The 22,181-nt window shown below is 44.4% G+C and overlaps 2 protein-coding genes across 12 annotated transcripts in view; both read left to right on the plus strand.

The window, feature by feature from the left end:
- Positions 1-17,007, plus strand: part of KMT2A (lysine methyltransferase 2A) — a 77,938-nt gene extending 60,931 nt beyond the window's left edge. For all 11 annotated transcript variants that reach the window (XM_059875010.1, XM_059875017.1, XM_059875011.1 and 8 more), the window contains 9 exons: positions 312-392; positions 1,289-1,353; positions 2,599-2,769; positions 3,683-3,757; positions 9,122-9,300; positions 9,457-9,560; positions 10,874-10,957; positions 11,432-11,561; positions 12,025-17,007. In XM_059875010.1, coding sequence (XP_059730993.1) covers positions 312-392; positions 1,289-1,353; positions 2,599-2,769; positions 3,683-3,757; positions 9,122-9,300; positions 9,457-9,560; positions 10,874-10,957; positions 11,432-11,561; positions 12,025-12,300 — 1,165 coding nt within the window. In that variant the 3' untranslated portion in view covers positions 12,301-17,007. The remainder of the gene's footprint in view (positions 1-311; positions 393-1,288; positions 1,354-2,598; positions 2,770-3,682; positions 3,758-9,121; positions 9,301-9,456; positions 9,561-10,873; positions 10,958-11,431; positions 11,562-12,024) is intronic.
- Positions 17,008-17,635: 628 nt separating this feature from the next.
- Positions 17,636-22,049, plus strand: TTC36 (tetratricopeptide repeat domain 36). Its single transcript, NM_001040515.2, has 3 exons — positions 17,636-17,806; positions 18,753-18,941; positions 21,722-22,049. The coding sequence occupies exons 1-3, from the start codon at positions 17,692-17,694 to the stop codon at positions 21,982-21,984; spliced, it is 567 nt and encodes a 188-aa protein (NP_001035605.1). The 5' UTR covers positions 17,636-17,691; the 3' UTR covers positions 21,985-22,049.
- Positions 22,050-22,181: the final 132 nt, after the last annotated feature.

The following is a 22,181-nucleotide window of genomic DNA, read 5'->3' on the forward strand; positions in this document are numbered from 1 at the left end:
TATTAAGATATACGTAAAGTACACAAATGAATTTTTACCTAGGTATGCACCCACAAGGCTGCCATTTCGATCATAATATAAGATATTCCTAGTGTTCCAGAAGGCCGCAGAAGGCCACGGTGCCCTCCCTTCAGTCAGTGCCCCCTCCTCACTGGCTGGTTAGACATACTGACCTGTATCACCACAGGTTAGTTTTCCCAGCCCATACATTTTATGTGATCCTGGTGGAGTCATTTCTTTAGACTGACCTCCATGTTGGGTACATATTTACTCTTGTTTTTCCTGAAGAGATCCAAATGATTCTGTTCCAGGACTCCAGGAGCAGAGGCTGAGCCGCAGGATACAGCTAGTGTGGAGCAGTCACCACAGAAGGAGTGTGGGCAGCCTGCAGCGTGAGTACAAAACTTAGTTCCCTAAGATGAAACCCTCAGCTCTGTCCACCTCATTTTAGAAAACAGTCCTTCCTGATTTGTATTGATTTTTTTTTTAAATGGAATTAATACATGCTTGTTAAAAAACAACAACATAGAATTCCTTAAATAGTAGATGAAGATTCCACATTCATCCTGCTTACCCCTTTCCCAGTTTATTGCCTAGAGGTAATCATTGCTTGTAATTTGTTTTCATTCATGCCAACATTTCTGTGCATATTGATTTACAGGGTGTATGTATGAATGTGTACATACCTTTTTACATAAAATGAATAATGCTGTACATACCATTCTGTACTTGTTTGCTTTGCCTAATTATATTGTATTGTATACATATTTCTATGCCACTTCATTTTTTAATGACTGTCTCCAGGTCCATTGTGTAGACAATACAGTAATTTAACTAGTCTCCTGTTGATCTCCATCTGGATTGTTTGCACAATTTATTTAATTTTAAAAAGTGAAAATTGGTGTGGATTACTGGCTCATGCAGCCTGATTTTGTTTTTAATTAAACCAGCTAGCTCACTTAAGCAACTCCAGAACTGCTTCTAACGAGTGTCTTTTTTTTTTTTTCTGACACTTAAGGGTATGAGAAGAATTTCAAGAACACAATCTACAGTTCCAAAAGCAGAAACTTAATGTCAGTGTTTGGGGAAGAATCTCTCAAAAGATAGTTGATGTTGTGTATCATACAGTAGTGTGGTGGTGTATCCATTCGGCAGGTTGTACACAAAGCATCCTGTGGTTCATGTCTGGTGTAACTGACAGCCGAATGGCAGGTTGTTGACAGTTTTTATCTTTGAATTGAAGAACTCGCTGGAGTTGCATCTCCTGTTTGGTTTTCTTTTCATGTAGGCAAGTGGCTGCTCTTCCTGAGATTCAGACAACACAGAATCCAGCACATGAACCAGAAAATTCAGGTATGTGGGTGGGTAACATGTTAGAATCAGAATTTCAAAGCCAGAAGCACTGTAAGAATCACCTTGGGACTTCTCCAGTGGTTGAGACTCCGTGCTCTCAATGCAGGGGGCCCTGGTTCAGTCGCTAGTCAGGGAACTCTGTAGATACCACACAACGCAGCTAAGACCTCACAGGCCACAACTAAAGATCCCGCACGTCACAACCAAGACCCCGCACAGCCAAATAAATAGCTAAATGTTAAAAAAAAAAACCTCCTTCTCCACCCACTGATTTTCTAGATTAAAGGAAAAAGAAGTCAAAACTCTAAAAAACTGGGTCATTGACCAAAGGACAGCAGACTAAGACGTACACTGTAAAGACTCGACTGCCCTGCTTGTTGTAACAGCAGTGTGGCTGAAACAGCTCACAAGGAGCTGCCCTCAGCCTTTACTTGTCACTAGTGAAAACCAAGAACCACTCTTATTATATAATATAGCCAGATACATCTCCTTAGCACTTCCATCTGTCCTAATACATTTCATTGATAAACAAGTAGTTACTTGAAGACTAGAGAGCTCTGGATATAAGTCTTTGCCCTTTTCCATTGAGGGGATTCCTGGAAGAAAACCAGGTAGAGAAAATGCTTAGGCGTAAGGTTTGGGCAGTAGTCACATTCTGCTTATTTGCTGATTCCTGGAGGAGATTGACACATTTCTGTGTCAGTGGGCAGTATGAGAGGTGGTGGCTGAGTGCAAACTCTGGAGCCATGTAGGTGGAAATCCCAGCTTTACCACATTCGCTGTACGAACTTGGATTCCTTGACCTCTCTCCATCTCAGTTTTCTCACCTTTAAAATTAAGATAATAATGACACCTGCCTCACTGGATTGTTCCGAGGTTTATCTGAGTTAATTTAGAAAATTCCTGGAAGCATTCCTCACACATGTTAACCATTGTTATTTTTTAGCTTTGACTCTATTGAAGGCAATTACTTAGTGTAAAACAGTTAGATTGTGATTATAGAAACTCACTAGAGAGACAGTATAACTTCACATAAAAATATGTGTGTATATTCTTGTTTTTGTCATTTTCTAGCTCTAACCTCAGGCAAGCTGCTCCGCTTCTTTGAGCCTCAGGCGTGTTATCTGTAAATGGGAATGATGAAGCCAGCTGTGAAATGTTGTTAGGCTTAGAGATGACGTGTGTAAAGGACTCAGTATGTGTGTGCTGTGGCATCCACTCTGGCCCCCATTTTCTCCCTCACAGAACCTAAAACGGCGGAAGAGGAAGAAAGTAATTTCAGCTCTCCACTGATGCTTTGGCTCCAGCAAGAACAGAAGCGGAAAGAAAGCATTGCTGAGAAAAAGCCCAAGAAAGGACTTGTTTTTGAAATTTCAAGTGATGATGGCTTTCAGATATGTGCAGAAAGTATTGAAGGTGCGTGGGTTACGTTAGGTCGGCTGACAGCGCAGGCTCTGTCAGCCGGGGCTGCACTTCATCTGTAGGAGCGCCATCTATGCGGGCAGCTCCGCATATGACAGAGTGGACTGGAGACACCAGAAGGCAAGAGGCCCCTAGTTAGAGTATTGCTGCAGTAGAGATGTCAGGTAAGAAAGTCCACTTCTGGAAGGAGAGGAAAGCAAAGGAGGGAAGAACGGACACATTCATGACTGCTTGGATGTAGAGGGCAGAGAGAGATGAGTCAAAGATGACTGAAGATTCAGGCCTGGGTGACTAAAAAAAGTGATCTGTAAAGCGAACAAAAAAAAATAAGAGTGCAAGTTCTATGTAAGATGTATTACATGCAGAGCGTGGGAAGAGAGATCACAGACTCAAGTTAGAGGTGGAAGGGATTGTGAAGGTTTTCTGGTTAAACCCCTTAATTATAAGGAGCTGAGAGGTTGTGATCTTCCCACAGTCCTGGTTAACCATTGCTGCTGTTATTGTGTTGGTTAGGGGTACAGGGAGCAGAGTTCATACCACATATTCAGGTTTGGGACCTGAACTACCACCCTCTAGGGAAGTGAGTGCTTGGGGATCAGGGGTCATTTTCAGAAGACAGGCATCTCCTCACTGCTTTTGCATCCTTTGTAATAGAAAGGAGCCCTGCTGGGTGGGACACCTTCCCAGCATTCTTATTCAGTGAACTGATTTAAACTAAGAAAACAACACAAAGCTGATTTAGCAGGGGATATTTTCACTATATTGGTATTGAGATGTTTGACTGAATATCTTAAAAAAACAAAAACAACTTCTTATTTTAATTGCAGTATAATCAACTACCAGTGTTGTGGTAGTTTCAGGTCCATCGCAGAGCGACACTTAAACCGAGTATCTTACCTCCTTACAGATGCCTGGAAGTCGCTGACAGACAAAGTCCAGGAGGCTCGGTCCAACGCCCGCCTGAAGCAGCTCTCATTTGCAGGTAATGCTACAGAGGTCATCTTCCGCCTGTTTCAGTATCCTCTGGTAGCTTGTAACTCTAAGCTACAGGGGTGGTTCTACCCCCCCAAAAAAAAATCATCCTCCTTTTTTAAAAAAAATCATTTTTCACACTTTATTGAGATATAAACCTTATACTACACAGTTTACCCATTTAAAGCATATAAATCAGTGGCTTTTAGTGTTTTCACAGAGCTGTGCAAGCCATCACTACTGTATAATTGCAGAACATTTTCAACATCCCTACAAGAAACCCCATACCCATTAGCGGTCATGCCTCAGCCCCAGCCCCTGGCAGCCACTCCTCTGCTCTGTCTCTGGATGCACCTACTCATACATTTCCTGCAGAAATGAATCATACAGGTCATAGCCTCTTGTGCCTGGCTGCTTTCGTTTAATATAATTCTTTCAAGATTTCTCTACTGTAACATCACCTCAGTACTTTATTCCTTTTTTACAATTTTTATTGTAGTAAAATACACATAACAAAATTTTTAAATTAGAAATACTTTAAAATTATTTGTAAGTATACACTTCAGTGGATTAAATACAGCCACCTTGTTGTGCAGCCCTTGCCACCATCCATCTCTCTAACTTTTCTTCATCTTATTTGTTTATTTATGTTTTTGGCCGCACCAGATCTTCGTAGCTGTGTGTGGGCTTTCTCTAGTGGCGAGTGGGGGCTCCTCTCTGGGTGCGGTGCATGGGCTTCTCATCGTGGTGGCTTCTCTTGTGGAGCAAGCTCTAGGGCGCACGGCTTCACTAGTGGTGGCGCATGGGCTTAGCTGCCCTGCAGCATGTGGAATTTTTTCAAACCAGAGATTGAACCCATGTCCCCTGCATTGGCCAGCGGATTCTTTAAACCACTGAACCACTAGGGAAGTCCGTGTAACTTTTCATCTTGTAAAACTGAAACTCTATATCCATTAACCATTGACTCCCTATTCTCCCCTTCCTACAACTTCTGGTACCCACCATTATTCTTTCTTTCCATCTTTGTGATTTTAACTATTTGAAGCACCTCATGTGAGTGTCCTCTTGTGCCTGGCTTAGTACACTCAGCATAATGTCCTCCAGGTGCATCCTTGCATGTTGCAGAACTTCTTTTTTCAGGCTGAATATTATTCCATTTAATGTATATTACATTTACTTTATCAATTGATCCATCAGTGGGCACTCAGATTGCTTCCCAGTTTTTGATAATTTGAATAATTCTGCTATTAACACGTGTGTACAGTGATCTCTTCAAGACTTGGCTTTCAGTTCTCTTGGATATATACCCAGAAGTAGAACTGCTGGATCTTACAGTGATTCTATTTTTAATTTTATGAAAAACTGCCAAACTCTTTTCTACAGTGTCTATATCATTTTACATTCCCACCAGTGATACACAAAAGTTCCAATTTTTCCACGTCCTCACCAATACTTGTTGTTTTCTGTACATTTCCCTAATCACTTGAGATGTTGAGCATCTTTTCTTTTGCTTATCAGCCATCTGTATATCTTCTTTAGAGAAATGTTTATTCAAGTCCTTTGTTTCTTCGTAAGGTGTTTTTTTGTTTGTTGTTGAGTTTCATAAGTTCTGTATATTAAGGATAATAATTCCTTATCAGATATGTAATTTGCAAATATTTTCTTTCATTCTGTGGGCTGCCTTCTTTTTTACTTTGGGGATAGCGTCTTTTTTGTTTTTTAGATCGGTGAGGGAGATATTTTGGGGGCAACAAAATATGGTTCATAGATTCTGCTCTGTCCAACTGTGGTGGTCATTGGGTGAACTATAATTAAAATTTTTTATATGGCCTCTTTCCAGGGTCACTCTGAACTAAATATTGATGATACATGTAAGATTCTGCTCCTGGGAGTGGAACAGCTGGGTCTGTGGTGACTCTGTACTTAGCTTTATGGGGAACTGCCAAACTGGTTTTCCAGTGTGGCATCACCATTCTACATTTCCACCAGCAATATACAGTGATTCCAATATCCATATCCTTGTCAACACTTGTTAGTGTCTGTCTTTTTGATCATAGACATCTTAGTGAGTATGAAATGATGTCTCATTGTGTTTTTGTTACACTTTCTTTTTAAAGTTGAAATAGATTCATTGGTATTAGATTTCAAATTACATTTAGGCAGTATAAAAATATATCACACAGTTTCAAGCACAATTACAGATTTTAATTAATCTAGGGTGGAAGAAAACCTTCCATTCACTCTGGCTGTTCTGTATCTAGCCACCTCTCTAACAATCTCTTTTCAAATTGGTCCTAGAAAGGAAAATGAATGAGTACCTAGAGGCATTTTCTTTATAATATTTTTGTTTAAAGAGGGAAGAGAGGACAGAGAAAAACAAATATATGAAATCACTTATGAATGTGCTGTGAACATGTGAAGAAGTTTCTTAGCCGTGTCTGACACTTTGCAACCCCATGGACTGTAGCCCACCAGGCTCATCTGTCCATGGGATCCAGCAAGAATACCAGAGTGGGTTGCCATTTCCTTCTTCAGGGGATCTTCCCAACTCCGGGATCGAACCCACATCTCTTAGGTCTCCTGCATTTCAGGCCAGTTCTTTACTAGTAGTGCCACCATGTGGAATCTAAAAAAAAAAACAAAGATACAAATGAACTTATCTTCAAAATAGAAATAGACCCACAGACACAGAGCTTCCCAGGTGACGCTAGTGGTAAAGCACCCACCTGCTATTGCAGGAAATGCTGGATTGGGAAGACCCCCTGGAGTAGGGCATGGCAACCCACTCCAGTATTCTTGCCTAGAGAATCCCATGGACAGAGGAGCCTGGCAGGCTATAGTCCATAAGGTCACAAAGGGTCAGACATGACTAAAGCAACTTAGCAAACACAGACATAGAAAACAAAGTAGCAGATGCTGGGAGTGAACCACACTGATCTCTGTGTTCCATAGTCCAGAGCCTGTCCATCAGTCTCCATCTCCCAGGCTACTGCCTGGTCCTTGTCCCCACACGCTTATATTCTAGAGGCAGCTGTCAGCACTCTGAAGAAGATAAAATGGAGTGACGAAAGACTCTGACACAAGGGTAGGTACTTGGTGGCAGGGAGTCTTTTCTAGATCGAGTGGTCAGGAAAGGCGTCTCTTGAGGTGACATTAAAACTGAGACCTTCCAGTCTCAGGTACCTTCCAGTTATGTTCACCTTTGTTTTCCCAAGATTCTTTCTGCCACAGTGGATAGAACGAATGTGGGTGATAGAGCAGGTGATCAGGAAATATTTGTTGGATGAGTAAGCGAATCGCCCACAAGAGACTAGGTTGTTCCCACAGTATCCTACACATGTGTCCTGTATCCTACACATTTATCTGGTTGCTTTCACATTGCGAGGTTTGTATACGTAATATATCTCCCTCTGCCAAGGGCTCCTTGAGACCAGGCACCATGCATAAATCATCTTTCTTTTCCTGTTATTGACACAATGTCTAATCTCATTGTAAGCCCTCTAGTAAATGCAGGCTAAACACTCAGACTAAACCTTAAAATGCATTTTGTGAAAATACCCATAAGTATCTTTTTAATGGCTTTTTCTGTCAGAATGTACAGGAATCTAAAACTCCTAGGAAGAAATTCTTGGGGAAAATCAGTGTTTTTAGAGAAAAAAAGTGGTACTCGCCTGGCAGTTCAGTGGCTAAGACTCTGTGCTCCCAGTGCGGGGAGTCCAGCTTTGATCCCTGGTCAGAAACTGGATACCACATGCTGCAGCCAAGAGTTTGCCTGCTGCAACTAAAAATCCCTCGTGCCACAGTGAAGACAAGATCCCACGTGCTGTAACTACGACCTGGTGCAGCCCAATAAATAAATACATACGTTTAAAATGTTTGTCATTGCCTTTTATGGCTTGAGCTCTTATATTGTCAACTTGTGTTTAATACTTGTATAGGTTGAGTTATAATCAGAACAATAAATTTTGGTAACGACAACCCTGTATGCGAGACAGCAAAGGAGACACAGATGTATGGAACAGTCTTTTGGACTCTGTGGGAGAGGGAGGGGGGTGATGATTTGGGAGAATGGCATTAAAACATGTATAATATCATATAAGAAAAAAAAAAAGAACAATAATTTTATCATAAGAATGTTGCTTATCTGGAGACTTAACTTTCTGCTTGCTTCTAAAACCAAATTATATCCCTTAGAAATTCTCTTAAGTGGAAATTAGGCATCTAATAATAATTTTTCCCTTTTTAGAAAAATTATCCAAGATGTAAAATTTTACAAGTTGAAAAAACTAACTACCACAATAACAAATTCAAAGGTAGGATGAGGTTCCACCTCCTAGAAGTGATTGTTAACATTTAAACACAGATATCCTTTGAGACATAACATAAGGCCCCAAAATTACACTAGGGTTACATCTCTAAAAATATGCTTTATATTTAAGCAATGTGTCCATTGGAATTACATGTATTCCATCGGAATTACATGTGTTCTAGCACAGTTAGGCCTGTGAAATATATATCTTGTCTACAACAGATACCATTATTATTTTGTTATCTATTAATAATACCAAAACCAATCATTGTAAATGAAATAATACTGTTTACTTAATTAGCTATTTGCTAGTGTTAAAAAGAGGGATGGCAGTTATTACTCTGTCCCATTTGTTAATGGAGGAAGACAATAATTTCAGAAAGCATTTGACCATCTATGCCAGCAGACTTACATAAATGTTGTTTTTTATAAAATAAAAAGAAATAAGTGCTCATTAATGAATTAAGACTTAGAGTAAAACAAAGTGGCTGTTGTGTGTTTCTCCATTCATTCACCATAATAACATGGAAGAGAGTTCTGTGTTAGGGTTTACCAACATTCCTTATAAATTTTAGTGAGGTGCCTGTGTGTATGTGTATGAACTTATAGAATTCAGGTGCTCCATTAGCTATAAACAAAAATGGAATCATTTTTGTTACACAGTCCAAGGTTCAAATCCTGTCACACTAGCTAGGTTACCTTAGGTGTGAATCTAGATTTACTTTCCTTGAGATGAGGCTAGTAATTCCTGCCTCATCTCATAATTCATGGTCATTATGCCCGTGTAATGAAATAACACAGCATTTCCCATGTACATAGGAACATAGAAAGGAACATAGTCCAGAATTTGATGGCATGCTTTTTTCTCTGTCACAAGTGTTTTCCATATGGATCTGTAGCCACATTATTATTTTGGCTACCTAATGCTCATTTCTAGCTCGTCTTTATATAATTCACTCTTGAGCAGCCTCTGGCAGAGTTGTTCCCTAGCTTAGGCATTTCTGTGGTTGTATGTGGCTTCTGTTGGCTGGGCTCCTCACTACCCTGGTGCCTTCAATCCTACAGGTGTGAACGGTTTGCGGATGCTGGGGATTCTCCATGACGCTGTTGTATTCCTGATTGAGCAACTGTCTGGTGCCAAGCACTGTAGGAATTACAAATTCCGTTTCCACAAACCAGAGGAGGCCAATGAGCCCCCACTGAACCCTCACGGCTCAGCCAGGGCTGAAGTCCACCTGAGGCAAGTTCTGTTCTTGTCCTTAAGCAATTTGGGGTCCTGATTTTATTGTCTACTGGTGTATTTTCCCACTTAACCTCTGAGACTTCCTGTTAACACTGTCCTTCGCTGGCTCTACTAAACTGTCTCTCTAAACATATCTTAATCTTTTGGCTCCAGGAAGTCAGCCTTTGACATGTTTAACTTCCTGGCTTCTAAACACCGGCAGCCTCCTGAGTACAACCCCAATGACGAGGAAGAGGAGGAGGTGCAGCTGAAGTCAGCTCGGTAAGTCTGGAGTGGAGTGGGGTCACCAGAAATACTCTTTGCGAGTGAAACGATACCATTTGCAGCAATGTGGATGGACCTAGAGATTATAGTCAGTGAAGCGAGAAAGAGGCAGATACCGTACGATAGCATTTATATTATGTGGGGTCTAAAAGACAATACAAATGAACTTATTTTACTAAACAGAAACAGACTTACGGACATGGAAAACAAACTTACAGTTACCAAAAGGGAAAGGCAGCCGCTGCTGCTGCTGTCGCTTCAGTCGTGTCCAACTCTGTGCCACCCCATAGACGGCCTCCCACCAGGCTCCCCTGTCCCTGGGATTCTCCAGGCAAGAACGCTGGAGTCGGTTGCCATTTCCTGCTCCAGTGCATGAAAGTGAAAAGTGAAAGTGAAGTCACTCAGTCTTATCTGACTCTTAGCGACCCCATGGACTGCAGCCTACCAGGCTCCTCTGTCTATGGGATTTTCCAAAGAGGGTAGGGATAAATTAGGAGTCTGGGATTAGCAGATCCAAACTACTACTACTATATATCTATATATAAATAGGTAAACAGTAAGGTCCTACCATATAGCACAGGGAACCATATTCAATCCTGTAATAAACCATAAAGGAAAAGAATATGTAAAAGAATATAAAGTAAAATCACTTTGCTATACACCAGAAATTAATACAGCATTGTAAATCAACTATATTAAAAAATAAAAAAGAAATACTCTTTGCTTCCCTCTTTCCAGTTTTGCTTGGATCAGAATATCCCAAATAATATTTAAGAAGAGGAATATAGTTTGTGTTGAAGTAGCAGTAACTGGCTAGCAAAGAGAGAGGAATATGTTAACAGAGGAGAAACTCAAATAACTAAAAGATGTATATTTTATTCAACTGTGGTATACTCTGTCAGCTTTGGGCGTACCACCGTAGACTTCATATATAACATAGTATAGGCATAATTTTATATGGTGGGCTTCCCTCATGGCTCAGTAGTAAAGAATCCATCTGCCAATCCAGGAGCCTCGGGTTTGATCCCTGGGTCAGAAGGATCCCCTGGAATAGGAAAATGGCACCCCACTCCAGTATTCTTGCCTGGGAAATCCCATGGACAGAGGAGCCTGGCGGGCTACAGTCCGTGAGATCACAAAAGAGTGGGACATGACTTAGCAACTAAGCAATGATACATTTTTATAAGGCAGTTGTTATACTTAGCATTGAACACACAGTGTAGTCATATGGTCTAGGACTGTTCGATCCAAGACTCAAAACTGATGATTTCCTAAAGAGAATTTATTAATAACGAGCCTTCTTTCTTTAGGAGGGCAACTAGTATGGATCTACCAATGCCCATGCGTTTCCGGCACTTAAAAAAGACTTCTAAGGAGGCAGTTGGTGTCTACAGGTATGGCGAAAATTATAGAAAGAATTCTAGAAAACTAATGAAGTTTTCCAAAATCAAAGTGGACCAAATGCTGAAGTCACCTCCTTCATTCAGCAAGTGAGGTTTCTGTCAGTATTGCTAATTGAACCTGATGTCCTGGGATCCTGGAGCTCCTTATGTTGAACAAGGAATTTAACACAGTGAGCATTAATGTACTGCTACTTCTAGTGGGTTACGGAATGGAGAAATCTTTAATCCTTGGCCATTTGTTAGAATGATTAGTATATTCATTCAGATCAGGTGGGTCCAGTTTTTCTTTCCTAAGTATCTGTCTCTCCTGGAGAAATGGAGGCCGATAGATTCTATTAAATAGAACCAATAGAAATAGAGACCAATAAATCTCTTCATAGACCTGAAGATTTTATTCATGTATTCACACATTTAACCTTATTTGCAGAATCGGCAGCTGATGTCTTTTCCATCTTTATGTCCTAGGTCTCCCATCCACGGCCGGGGTCTTTTTTGTAAGAGAAACATTGATGCAGGTGAGATGGTGATTGAGTATGCTGGCAACGTCATCCGTTCCATCCAGACTGACAAGCGAGAGAAGTACTATGACAGCAAGGTGAGTCCCACACTTGTACTCTCCAGTTCTTTCGTTATAGAAGGGGCCATCACCTACAAAGATGGTCCCTAGATCCCAGAGAAATTAGTATATTTTATTAATTAGACACTGGTTTTTATTACATTTTAACATCTCTGAATTTGTGGTGGGCCCAGTCCACTGTAGGGATTAGCACACAAAGATACTCTTTGAAGATTTGTCTGAATGGATCCCAGGATCGAAAGCACATTGTGACACAAGCTGTAGGTTTCTCCTGCCATAGGTTTCTCTTGTGGAGACGTTAATAAACCTGTGGTCCAGTGCCTATAATCTAGGAATTTCTCATGGAAGCATCCTGAAAGATGCAAGAAATCCAGAAATTTTACCAGAAGGAACTTTGTTCATCAGTGGCTAAGATCACATCAGAAAACGGTTCTGTGTTGTCCAGCCTGAGCCAGGCTCTTCTCTGTCCTCCTTCCTGCAGGGCATCGGCTGCTACATGTTCCGGATCGATGACTCTGAGGTGGTGGACGCCACCATGCACGGGAACGCCGCCCGCTTCATCAACCACTCATGTGAGCCCAACTGCTACTCTCGGGTCATCAACATCGACGGGCAGAAGCACATTGTCATCTTCGCCATGCGCAAGATCTACCGAGGGGAGGAACTCACTTACGACTATAAATTCCCCATTGAGGACGCCAGCAACAAGCTCCCCTGCAACTGTGGTGCCAAGAAATGCCGGAAGTTCCTAAACTAAAGCTGCTCTTCTCCCCAGTGTCGGAGTACTAGGACCCAGGGCCTCCACAGTGATGCCGAAGGCCTTTGCCAGCAGCCAGGTATTCCAGGATTGAGCGGGCACAGTTGAGGGGCCTCTGTGACGGCTGGGCTCCCTTGGGTCCCATATTCACATTCTACATGTGATCATAGTCCTGGAGAGAGATGAGGTCTAGAAGAAAAGATCCGCGATCGGCTTTCTACTGGGGCCCCTCTGATTGTGTGCCGTTAAAAAGTGGGGAAGGGGTCCCTAGCAGACTTGCCTGGAAGGAGCCTGTAGAGAGTTAGTTGTGTAGGGAGATTGGCCTGAGCACCTCCTCAAAAGTTGCCATCCTCGTCTTGGCGTTTCCCAAGCACTGTAAGCGAGGGGTCAGGCACAGCCCTGGTGCGGGGTTGGTTGGAGACCTGACAGTTTGCCAGCCCGGCCCAGCCTGTAGCCATGTGTTGAACAAAGAGAGACGGTCTGGTGGTTTTCCCTACTATCCTCCCAGTTGAGAGTTCCCTTCTGGTTGGGAGACAGGATTCTTAGCACCTTTGGTGTCAAAAGCTGTCTTGGGGTTGTGCCAATTCATTACCAAACATTGAGCCTGTGGGCTTTAAGTGGGAGTGTTACCCCCATGAGCCTTATCTCAGTCAGTCACCTTCCTAGACAATAGGAGCGGCTTCCCTCTCATTCCTTCTCTTCACTCCACTTTCTCGTTTCCCCATTCTGCATCCCACCGCTTTCCCGTTCTCTCTGGGTGGTAGGGGAGAGTGACTCCCTGTGTAAGAACACTCCCTGTTGGGCATAGGATGTGCCTACAAGACGTTCCCTGAGCCTGTAAGCACTCCCAGTGGGAAAGTGGACAGGAGCCATTGGCCGTAACCAGACAGAATTTGGAGATGTTTTCATAAAGCTCCACTGAGAGTTTTAAAGAAATATATGTAGAAGAAGAAGATTATTTAAATAGGATTTGAATCATGCAACAGTCAGAGTTTCACAACCAGGATGACCCCTGGGTCCCATTCCTAGGACATGGTAACTTTATTTTCCCCTTGTTAAGACATAGGAAGACTTAATTTTTAAATGGTCAGTGTCCAGTTGAAGGCAGAACACTAATCAGATTTCAAGGCCCAAAACTTGGGGACTAGACCACCTTGTATCGAGGGACCTCTGCCACCTGTGCAAAATCTGTGGCTAAAGCAAATGAAATGAAATGACACTACTGCCCTGATTACTCCTTAGGATGTGGTCAAAACAGCATCAAATGTTTCTTCTCTTCTCTTCCCCAAGACGGTTCCTGAACCTGTTAAATTAAGTCATTGGATTTTACTCGGTTCTGTTTACAGTTTACTATTTAAGGTTTTATAAATGTAAATATATTTTGTATATTTTTCTATGAGAAGCACTTCATAGGGAGAAGCACTTATGACAAGGCTATTTTTTAAACCGCGGTATTATCCTAATTTAAAAGAAGATCGGTTTTTAATAATTTTTTATTTTCATAGGATGAAGTTAGAGAAAATATTCAGCTGTACACACAAAGTCTGGTTTTTCCTGCCCAACTTCCCCCTGGAAGGTGTCCTTTTCGTTGTTTAATGTGTAGCTTGTTTGTGCCCTGTTGACATAAACGTTTCCTGGGTTTGCTCTTTGACAATAAGTGGAAAAGGAAGGTGCCCCCAGCTCCATCGGGCCACTCCCCTCCTTCTCCAGTCAAAGCTCCTGAATGGCTGCGGTAGGATCTCGACACAGCAGTTCCTTCTCCTCTTGCCTGCCTCTCTCCCTCCTTCCTGGCACAGCCCAGTGCTGAGAGGTGAGCGCCAGCACTTCCTGTCTTTCTTCCTTCAGAGTTAGCAACCAAGCTGAATGGCAACCTGATGTTTTCCATCACCATCTGCCTCGTAGGTCACCTCGTCCCCCTCTCTCTGCCCACCAAGTCCTCACGCCTGCAAAGACCCCCTGGGTCCCCCCCATGCCCTCTTTTGGGGCAGCTCGTTGAAACTGAAGCACAGTCTGACCACTCACGATAATGCAGATGCTCCTCGGCCTCTGTCAGCCACGAGGTTTCAGAGCAGCGTAGTCCAGTGGAGGGCAGGGCGCCTCTTCTCACCACAAGAAGCCCATTCCTCCAGAAGGAAGTCTAGCAAAGCAATACGACTCAGCCCAGCGCTCTCTGCCCCGGGACTCACGGCTCTGCTGTGCCTTCCACCCTGGGCTCCCTGTTCTTCCGTGACCTTAATTAAGAACTTTGGTGGCTCTGCTGGAACACTGTCACTGTTTTCTCTGTTGTGCAGGGAACCCAGCACTGTGGCCAGGATGGCAGAGTCTCCCTGTCATCTCAGAGAAGTGCCAGCAGGGGCCTGGGGCAAAGCAGTCTGCCCAGACCTCACCTCCCTTCCTCCTTTTGCCCGTGAACAAGATACAGTGGCCCAAGGGGTTCCACTGGTGTCTGGTTTCCTTTATTATTGCACTGTGTGAGGTTTTTTCGTATATCCTTTTATTCCTTTTTCTTTTTCTTTTTTTTTAAAGAAAAAAAAAAAAACCTTAAGCTGCATTTGTTACTGAAATGATTAATGCACTGACGGGTCATGAATTCACCTTGAGGAAGACCCAAAGGCCAGTCGGGAGTGGGGGAAACTCAGCTCAGTAGACCTAGTGACTGCCCTGCTAGGCCGTGCTGTACTGTGAGCCCCCTCCTCATCTCTTTCTACCAACCCCAAACCCTGAGGCCAGGGGAGGAACCCCCCGCTTCCTTCTCCTGCCAGCTGCAGATGGTTTGCCTTGCCTTTCCACTCCCTAACTGTCAACCACAGAAATGAGGAGTTCCTCCTAGATCTCAGCCTTGAGTCCATTGCCAAAATTCAGCGTACCTGCCAGCAACTTGGGGATTAAGCTAAGGTTTTCCCTGCAAGAGGGAAAGAAGGCGGGAAAAAACAAAACAAAACCGGCATAGCTATCTCCAAGACACCTCTGAGTCTGTTGTGAAAGTGACCAAGGGAATCTCCGCACAAAAGTGCAGACTGAGGAACTGTGGTGGGTTGTTCCCAAGAATCCCCCAAGGGGCACCCCAAATCCCTAAGGAGTCACAGCTGCAAACCTGGTCAGTTCTCAGTGAGAGAGCCAGCTCACTTACAGCTTTGCTGCTAGAACCTGTTGTGGCTGCATTTCCTGGTGGCCAGTGACAACTGTGTAACCAGAGGAGCTGCATGGCGCTGACCTTTTGGCCGGAACTTGGTCCCTTTGGCTCCCCGTTACCGTCCGCCACCTCCAGCCCAGCCCCTCCTGTTTTTAGACCAATAACCAGAATCAAGGGGGAAGCCCTGGCAGCTATATATATATATATATATATATAAAAGTTTTCAACCAGACTCCTTTGCCGGGATCCACTCTGCCACCCCGCTTGCCTCTGTCAAACCCCTGGGCCAATGCTGTGAGCACCATGCAGCTCCCTTGATTTAAAAAAAAAAAATACAACAACAACAAAAAAACAACAAAAAAAAACCTTCTAATGAATGTATCTTTCTAAAGGACTGACATTCAATCAAATATCTGAAAATACTAAAGGTCAAAACCTTGTCAGATGTTAAGTTTGATTTGGGATTTTTTTTTTTAATAGAAATCAAGTTACGGTTTTTTGGTGTTTGTTTTTTTTTTTTTTTTTAAAGGAAAAGCGGGTCATTGCAAAGGGCTGGGTGTAATTTTATGTTTCGTTTCCTTCATTTTAAAGCAATACAAGGTTATTGAGCAGATGGTTTTGTGCCGAATCATGAATACCAGTCAAGTCTCACACTCTGAAACCTTGCAACTTTTTTGTTTTGGTTTTCAAATAAATATAAATATGATATATATAGGAACTAATATAGTAATGCACCATGTAACAAAGCCTAGTTCAGTCCATGGCTTTTAATTCTCTTAACACTATAGATAAGGATTGTGTTACAGTTGCTAGTAGTGGCAGGAAATTGTCAGTCTGGCGCTCCTCTGATCCCCCACATGGGAGGAGACTCCAACTCTAAGGGGATGGCAAAACAGTCCATCCCCGGGATCAGAGAGAAATGCAGAAATGGTGTCACCTGGGTTTTTTCTGCCTGTGAATGTTGCCAGTCAGTACCTGTACTCCTTGTTTCTCTATTTTTGGTTATGAATGTTGGGGTTACCACCTGCATTTAGGGGAAAATTGTGTTCTGTGCTTTCCTGGTATCTTGTTCCGAGGTACTCTAGTTCTGTCTTTCAACCAAGAAAATAGACTTGTGGTGTTTCTTTTATTGAACTTTTAACAGTCTCTTTAGTAAATACAGGTAGTTGAATAATTGTTTCAAAAGCTCAACAGATGACAAGCTTCTTTTCTAGGAATAAGACATTTCTTGACAACTTTATCATGTATAACAGATCTTTCGGTTTGTTTTTTTTTTTTCCCTTGTGTTCTTCCAAGCTTCTGGTTAGAGAAAAAGAAAAAAAAAAAAAAAAAAAGGAAAAAAATGTGTCTAAAGTCCATCAGTGTTAACTCCCTGTGACAGGGAAGAAGGAAAATACTTTAATAGTTCAAAAAATAATAATGCTGAAAGCTGTCTACGAAAGACTGAATGTAAAAGTAAAAAGTGTACATAGTTGTAAAAAAAAAAAGGAGTTTTTAAACATGTTTATTTTCTATGCACTTTTTTTTATTTAAGTGATAGTTTAATTAATAAACATGTCAAGTTTATTGCTGCACATGGTTGAACTTTCTTTTGGCTTTGGCTGAGGTGGGAGGGCCATGGGCCATGACCTGATTACAAAATCCCTTCCACAATCCTTTCTTTTAAGGTGGAATCTTGAAATCATTCCCTTCTGTCAGGCCTCACTCTATACTGCTTCTCTTAATCATATTTTCTTCTCTTATTTATCAGTGATGTATATTTGGGACCTAATTAACTCTGGATGTGAGGAAGGGGTCAAGAGAACAAAAGAATAGTTCCTTTTACTTCCTACAAATACCCCATCTTCATCCACAGGCAGTCAGGCATTGGCTTCTAACAATTTCTTCCTAAATCTGTGAGTATAAAGAAAGTATTTCAGGGAGATGGACAGTACCCTTTCTCTTGGCTCCACTCCACCTTAAAGCTGAAATGGGATTTACTTTTTTTGTTTCTCCCTCAGACTGGGGTGGGGGTAGAGAAGCAGTTAAGAAATATTTGTAAATATTTGGCCAAGCCAGGGTCACTGTCCCCAGGCTGAAGGGGGTTGAGTTTACACTCCAGCCGAAGACTGGACAACACTCCTCTTGGGGGCTGGTCCTCAAACAGACCTCTTCCCTCTGGATCAGGTAGAGGCTTAAAACTAGCAAGAGGCTCGGCCCTGAGCCCTTTTTCCTTTCCCTCATTGTGAGTCACCTTTTTGATCTGGGAGTTGAATACCATGGGGACTCCAAATGATCAGGCCGTCTTGCAGGCCATCTTCAACCCTGACTCCCCGTTTGGAGATATTGTTGGGTTGGACCTGGGAGAAGAAGCAGAGAAGGAAGTAGACGAAGGTGAGTATTTGACCTTGGAATCCAGCTTTCCACATTGGCTGGTCTGCTACCTTGCTGGGGTGGCAGAAGTAGGTGGTCTTACAAGGCTCCTTGTTCCCCGACACTTGGATGATGACTGCTGATCCTCAGTGCACTGATGGAAGCTTGGCAAGAGTCACAGTGCCCAGAGGAAAAAGCCAGGATTTGTACTACAGTCCTGCCCCAAGTTTAACTGTGGTGGCGGGGAGCAGGGCCATGTGAAATTCACACACCTTTGTCAGAACAGAGGGTATCACCCTCCATAGCATGGAAGACAGAAACAGGGCAGCGGGTAGCTCAGCTAACCAGTTTCAACTAAGCAAGCATTCAGTGTTACCTTTAAATGCCAAGCCCTGAGCTGATGCTTCCAGATTGAATGTGCTCACTGGCTTTTCCACTGGCCCCTAAGAGGGACTGTCACCGTCCCAAAGTTTTGATGCTCTTTGTTTCTAAAGGAGCAAAGCCTACGTCTTAATGAAACTTTAGGCTGAAAAGCTGAGGGAAACATTGGAAATGGTTTTCATGACCCTGCATCCTGGAGGCCTTCCTGTTGGAAGCAATGCAGTAGAACAAACTAGGGACAGACTAAGGAGTCGGAAAGACCTTGGTTCCAGTCCAATCTGTGCAACTTCCGGGGGGTGTGACCTTCAACCAGTGATTTAGCTACAGGCTAGAGAGTTTGGTTTTCATTCTCTTGGCACTGGGGAGCCAACCAAGGCCACTCTCCAGGCCTCTTTGGAACTAAGCAGTGCCAGGGCTCTGCCTCAGTGACCTCTGCTCCCCCTGCCCCAAACACTGCACCTGATTGTAGTGACCTACACCCTGCCTGGTCAGCCCTGGCTCATGTCCCAGGTTCCCAAAGCGCACGGGGACTGTTGCTTCCTGCTGCCAACCACACAGCTGTCTCCTGGCTCCCTCCCTGGCACAGGTGAAGTTTTTCCGCGAGCACAGCTGGAACAGTCCAAGGCCCTGGAGCTGCAGGCGGTGATCGCAGCTGAGGCTGGCGACCTCAGCACAGCCCTGGAGAGGTTTGGCCAAGCCATCAACCTATTGCCTGAGAGGGCCTCAGCCTACAATAACCGAGCCCAGGCCCGGCGTCTCCAAGGAGATGTGGCAGGTGAGGGAGGGTCCCTGGAGTCTGTGCAGGGGGTCTAGGAGGACACAGACCAGAGATGGTGTGGCCGTGGGGCTTGGACATGGAGTGTGGGAAGTCACCGAGCTCCTCTGGAACCTATGTTCCTCCTCACAAGAGATACATTATGGGCCCTGCTAATCTCTTGGGGATATTGTGAGTCAGAGAGACTACAGTCTGTTTATGTACAACATTTAATGAGAGCCTATATTGTAGCAGTGGTCTAGGTGCTGAGGACTCATAGCAATTACTATGTGCCAGGCATTAAGCACCTGTATGTATTTTCTTAACGGTAACTTTATTCTCCTACTTTCTAAATCTGTTAACCAACATCGTGCTGTACAAGATGCATCTTGTCTTTCCTCTTTAATCACGGATTCAGAGATTGTGTTTTTTGGGTTTTTTTTTTGTTTGTTTGTTTGCACTGGGTCTTTGCTGTGGCACATGGAAGGGGCTTTTCTATTAGTAGTTTGGTACACAGGCTTAGTTGCCGCCCCATGGCATGTGGGATCTTAGTTCCCTGACCAGGGATCAAACCCAGCCCCTGCATTGGAAGGGGACTGAACCGCTTGGGAAGTCCTGTTTCAAAAATAATAATAATAAAGGTTTTTTAAATTTATTTCTTTTTTGGCCATACCCTGTGGCATATGGGATCTTAGTTCCCTGACCAGAGATCAAACTCATTCCCCCTGCAGTGGAAGTGCAGAGTCTTAACCACTGGACCACCAGGGAAGTCCCCTGACTGAGCACTTTACATTTTAGTTGTCATTTGTTTAGCCCTCATGACAACACTAAAAAGGCTCATGCTCTTGTTGTCTCCATTTGGCAGATGATACACTGAATCTTGGAAGTTAAGTAAAATAGCTTGCTAGTCATATAGCTGAGAAGTGGCAAAGCTGGGATTTGGTTCAGGTGGCAGAGCTTAATCCCCATGTGATACTGCTTTTCGTGAGGCTCAGCTTAGAGGGCAGGACAGACACACAAATCTCATACCCACATAACAAGCTGAGATGGTTCAGCTTGGGGTCTGCTTCTGAGGGGTGAGTTTTGAAGACGAGTAGGAGTTAGCTGGTTGGAGGGCAGCAAGTGGGAGAAGGCATGGCCTGTAGAAGTCCAGAAGTCACGGACAGGAACAGGGAGCTTCAGATCTCTACTCTGGCTGGAAAGGGAGGGTTGGAAGGATGGAGTCGCTTCAGAGCCTGGAGAGGTAAACAGAGGCCAAAAGAGTAAGGAACTAGTAATATGAGACTGAGATCGGACTCTGTCTTGAAAACACCAGGAAGTACTGAAGAGTAAACCACAGAAGCGTAGTAGGGAACTACTAGGGAACTCGTGGTAGTGGAGGTGTTCCTGGGGCCAGGAATGCCAGGCTGGGGAGGTTGGACTCCATTCTGAGAATATCCAAGGGCCCCTTTCCCAGACTTGTCTGCCACCAGTTTGGCAGAGCAGGGCCATAAAGCCTGCTGAGGAAAGCCTATAGACCAGAACCCCAGAGAGCATCCAAGGGGTTTCTGCCTGGAGGCCTTCAATTCCTCCAGTTCAGCTCCTCTGAGGGAAATCAACAAATGCTGTGATTCAAGAGCTTCTCAACCAGTTAGGGTAGGGAGCAGAGCCCCTGCTGCGTTCTAACGGGGACCAAAATCTAGTGGACCAGGGAGATCGGCCTTGGTGTAGGATGCTGCTGGCACTCCCCTAGTGCCCTGCCCTGACAGGCTCTATAGACTAGAAGACAGGAGTGAATGGAAGCAGAGCCCAGAACAAATGCAGCTCGGGGGACCTACAGTGGGTACCAACTGGCTGCCTGAGGCTGAGTTCAGAGCTCTGATGCCTAAGAAGCCAAGTATTTATGAGGGTGACAAAAATAAAAGTGCTGCAGGCCAGCTCTGGCTCCAAGACCTCCTTCAAAGAAAACTAGATACAAGATAAGGAAAACCATGGAAATAAAGAATAAGGAGAGGCAGGCAGTAGAGAACACAGGTGAGAGGAGCTATTTTAAGGCATATAGTGGCAAAGAGGAGAGAAAAGTCTTGAAAAGTTAGAGAAGAATGTCTCTGGTGATCCAGTTGCTAAGACTACGTGCTCCCAATGCACAGGACCCAGGTTCAATCCCTGGTGAGAGAATTAGATCCCACGTGCTACAACTAAGACCGGGCACAGCCAAATAAATACATAAAAATACATATTAAAAGGGGAAAAAACGTTAGCAAGGGACTTCCCTGGTGGTCCAGACACTGCACTTCCACTGAAGGCGCACGGGTTCAATCTCTGGTCAGGGAATTAAGATCTCAAATGCCGCCTGGTGCAACCAAAAGGAAAACAACAACAACAACAAAAAACAGACTTTATTGTGTAAGAAATGGTTGTCAGTTAATACTAATGCTTTTGGACCCTGGGATTCAGAGTCAGTCACCTGGCACAGGGTAGAATTTTAATAATGTATGTGTGGAAGAAACCACCTGCTTTGTGCCGGGCAACAGGAGCAGATTCGTAATACAGTGACCACCCCTGTTTTGATGTATCAGATGGTGGAAAATAACTCGGACAAGGTGAGACCTGGACTTCAGTCCCAACTCTGCCACTAACTGTGCAGTCTAGGCTGAGTTTTGCCCACTCTTTCAGTCTTATCTCTGTGTAACGGGAATAACAATCCCGATCTCGAGGGTCCTGTGTGGGCGCAATGTAAATGGCTGAGCCCCGGAGCCTGCACTCAGGGCCGGATCTTGCTGGCCGCGGCCCTGACCCCTGCCCATCCGTCCGTCCCGCAGGCGCCCTGGAGGACCTGGAGCGCGCGCTGGCGCTGAGCGGCGGCCGGGGTCGCACCGCCCGCCAGGGCTTTGTGCAGCGCGGGCTCGTGGCGCGGCTGCAGGGCCGGGACGACGACGCCCGCAGAGACTTCGAGCGGGCGGCGCGGCTGGGCAGCCCGTTTGCGCGCCGCCAGCTGGTGCTGCTCAATCCGTACGCGGCTCTGTGCAACCGCATGCTGGCCGACGTGATGGGGCAGTTGCGCCGGCCCTGCGACGAGCGCTGAGCGGGAGGGCAAGGAGTTGGGAGATGCGCCAGCAACCAATAAAACTGTCGGTTCGCCCAACCCCAGCCTGTGTCCGCGTCCGCTCGCCATCCCTCTCAGGGATGGGCGCTCAAGGGTCCCCTGCGCGCGAGGCGGCCCCGGATCAGCAGCCCTGGAAGAAGGGCCCGTCGGGCCGAGATCGGGCATCGATTGGCCCT

Source organism: Bos taurus, chromosome 15 (genome assembly GCF_002263795.3).
Source record: "Bos taurus isolate L1 Dominette 01449 registration number 42190680 breed Hereford chromosome 15, ARS-UCD2.0, whole genome shotgun sequence".
Taxonomy (NCBI): Eukaryota; Metazoa; Chordata; class Mammalia; order Artiodactyla; family Bovidae; genus Bos; species Bos taurus.

Excerpts from the sequence above, each read along its gene's own strand:
- TTC36 (NM_001040515.2), top strand. The coding sequence starts at position 17,692 with ATGGGGACTCCAAATGATCAGGCCGTCTTGCAGGCCATCTTCAACCCT. Across the intron at positions 17,807-18,752 it reads AGAGAAGGAAGTAGACGAAG|GTGAAGTTTTTCCGCGAGCA; the intron begins GTGAGTATTTGA and ends TCCCTGGCACAG. Across the intron at positions 18,942-21,721 it reads TCTCCAAGGAGATGTGGCAG|GCGCCCTGGAGGACCTGGAG; the intron begins GTGAGGGAGGGT and ends TCCGTCCCGCAG.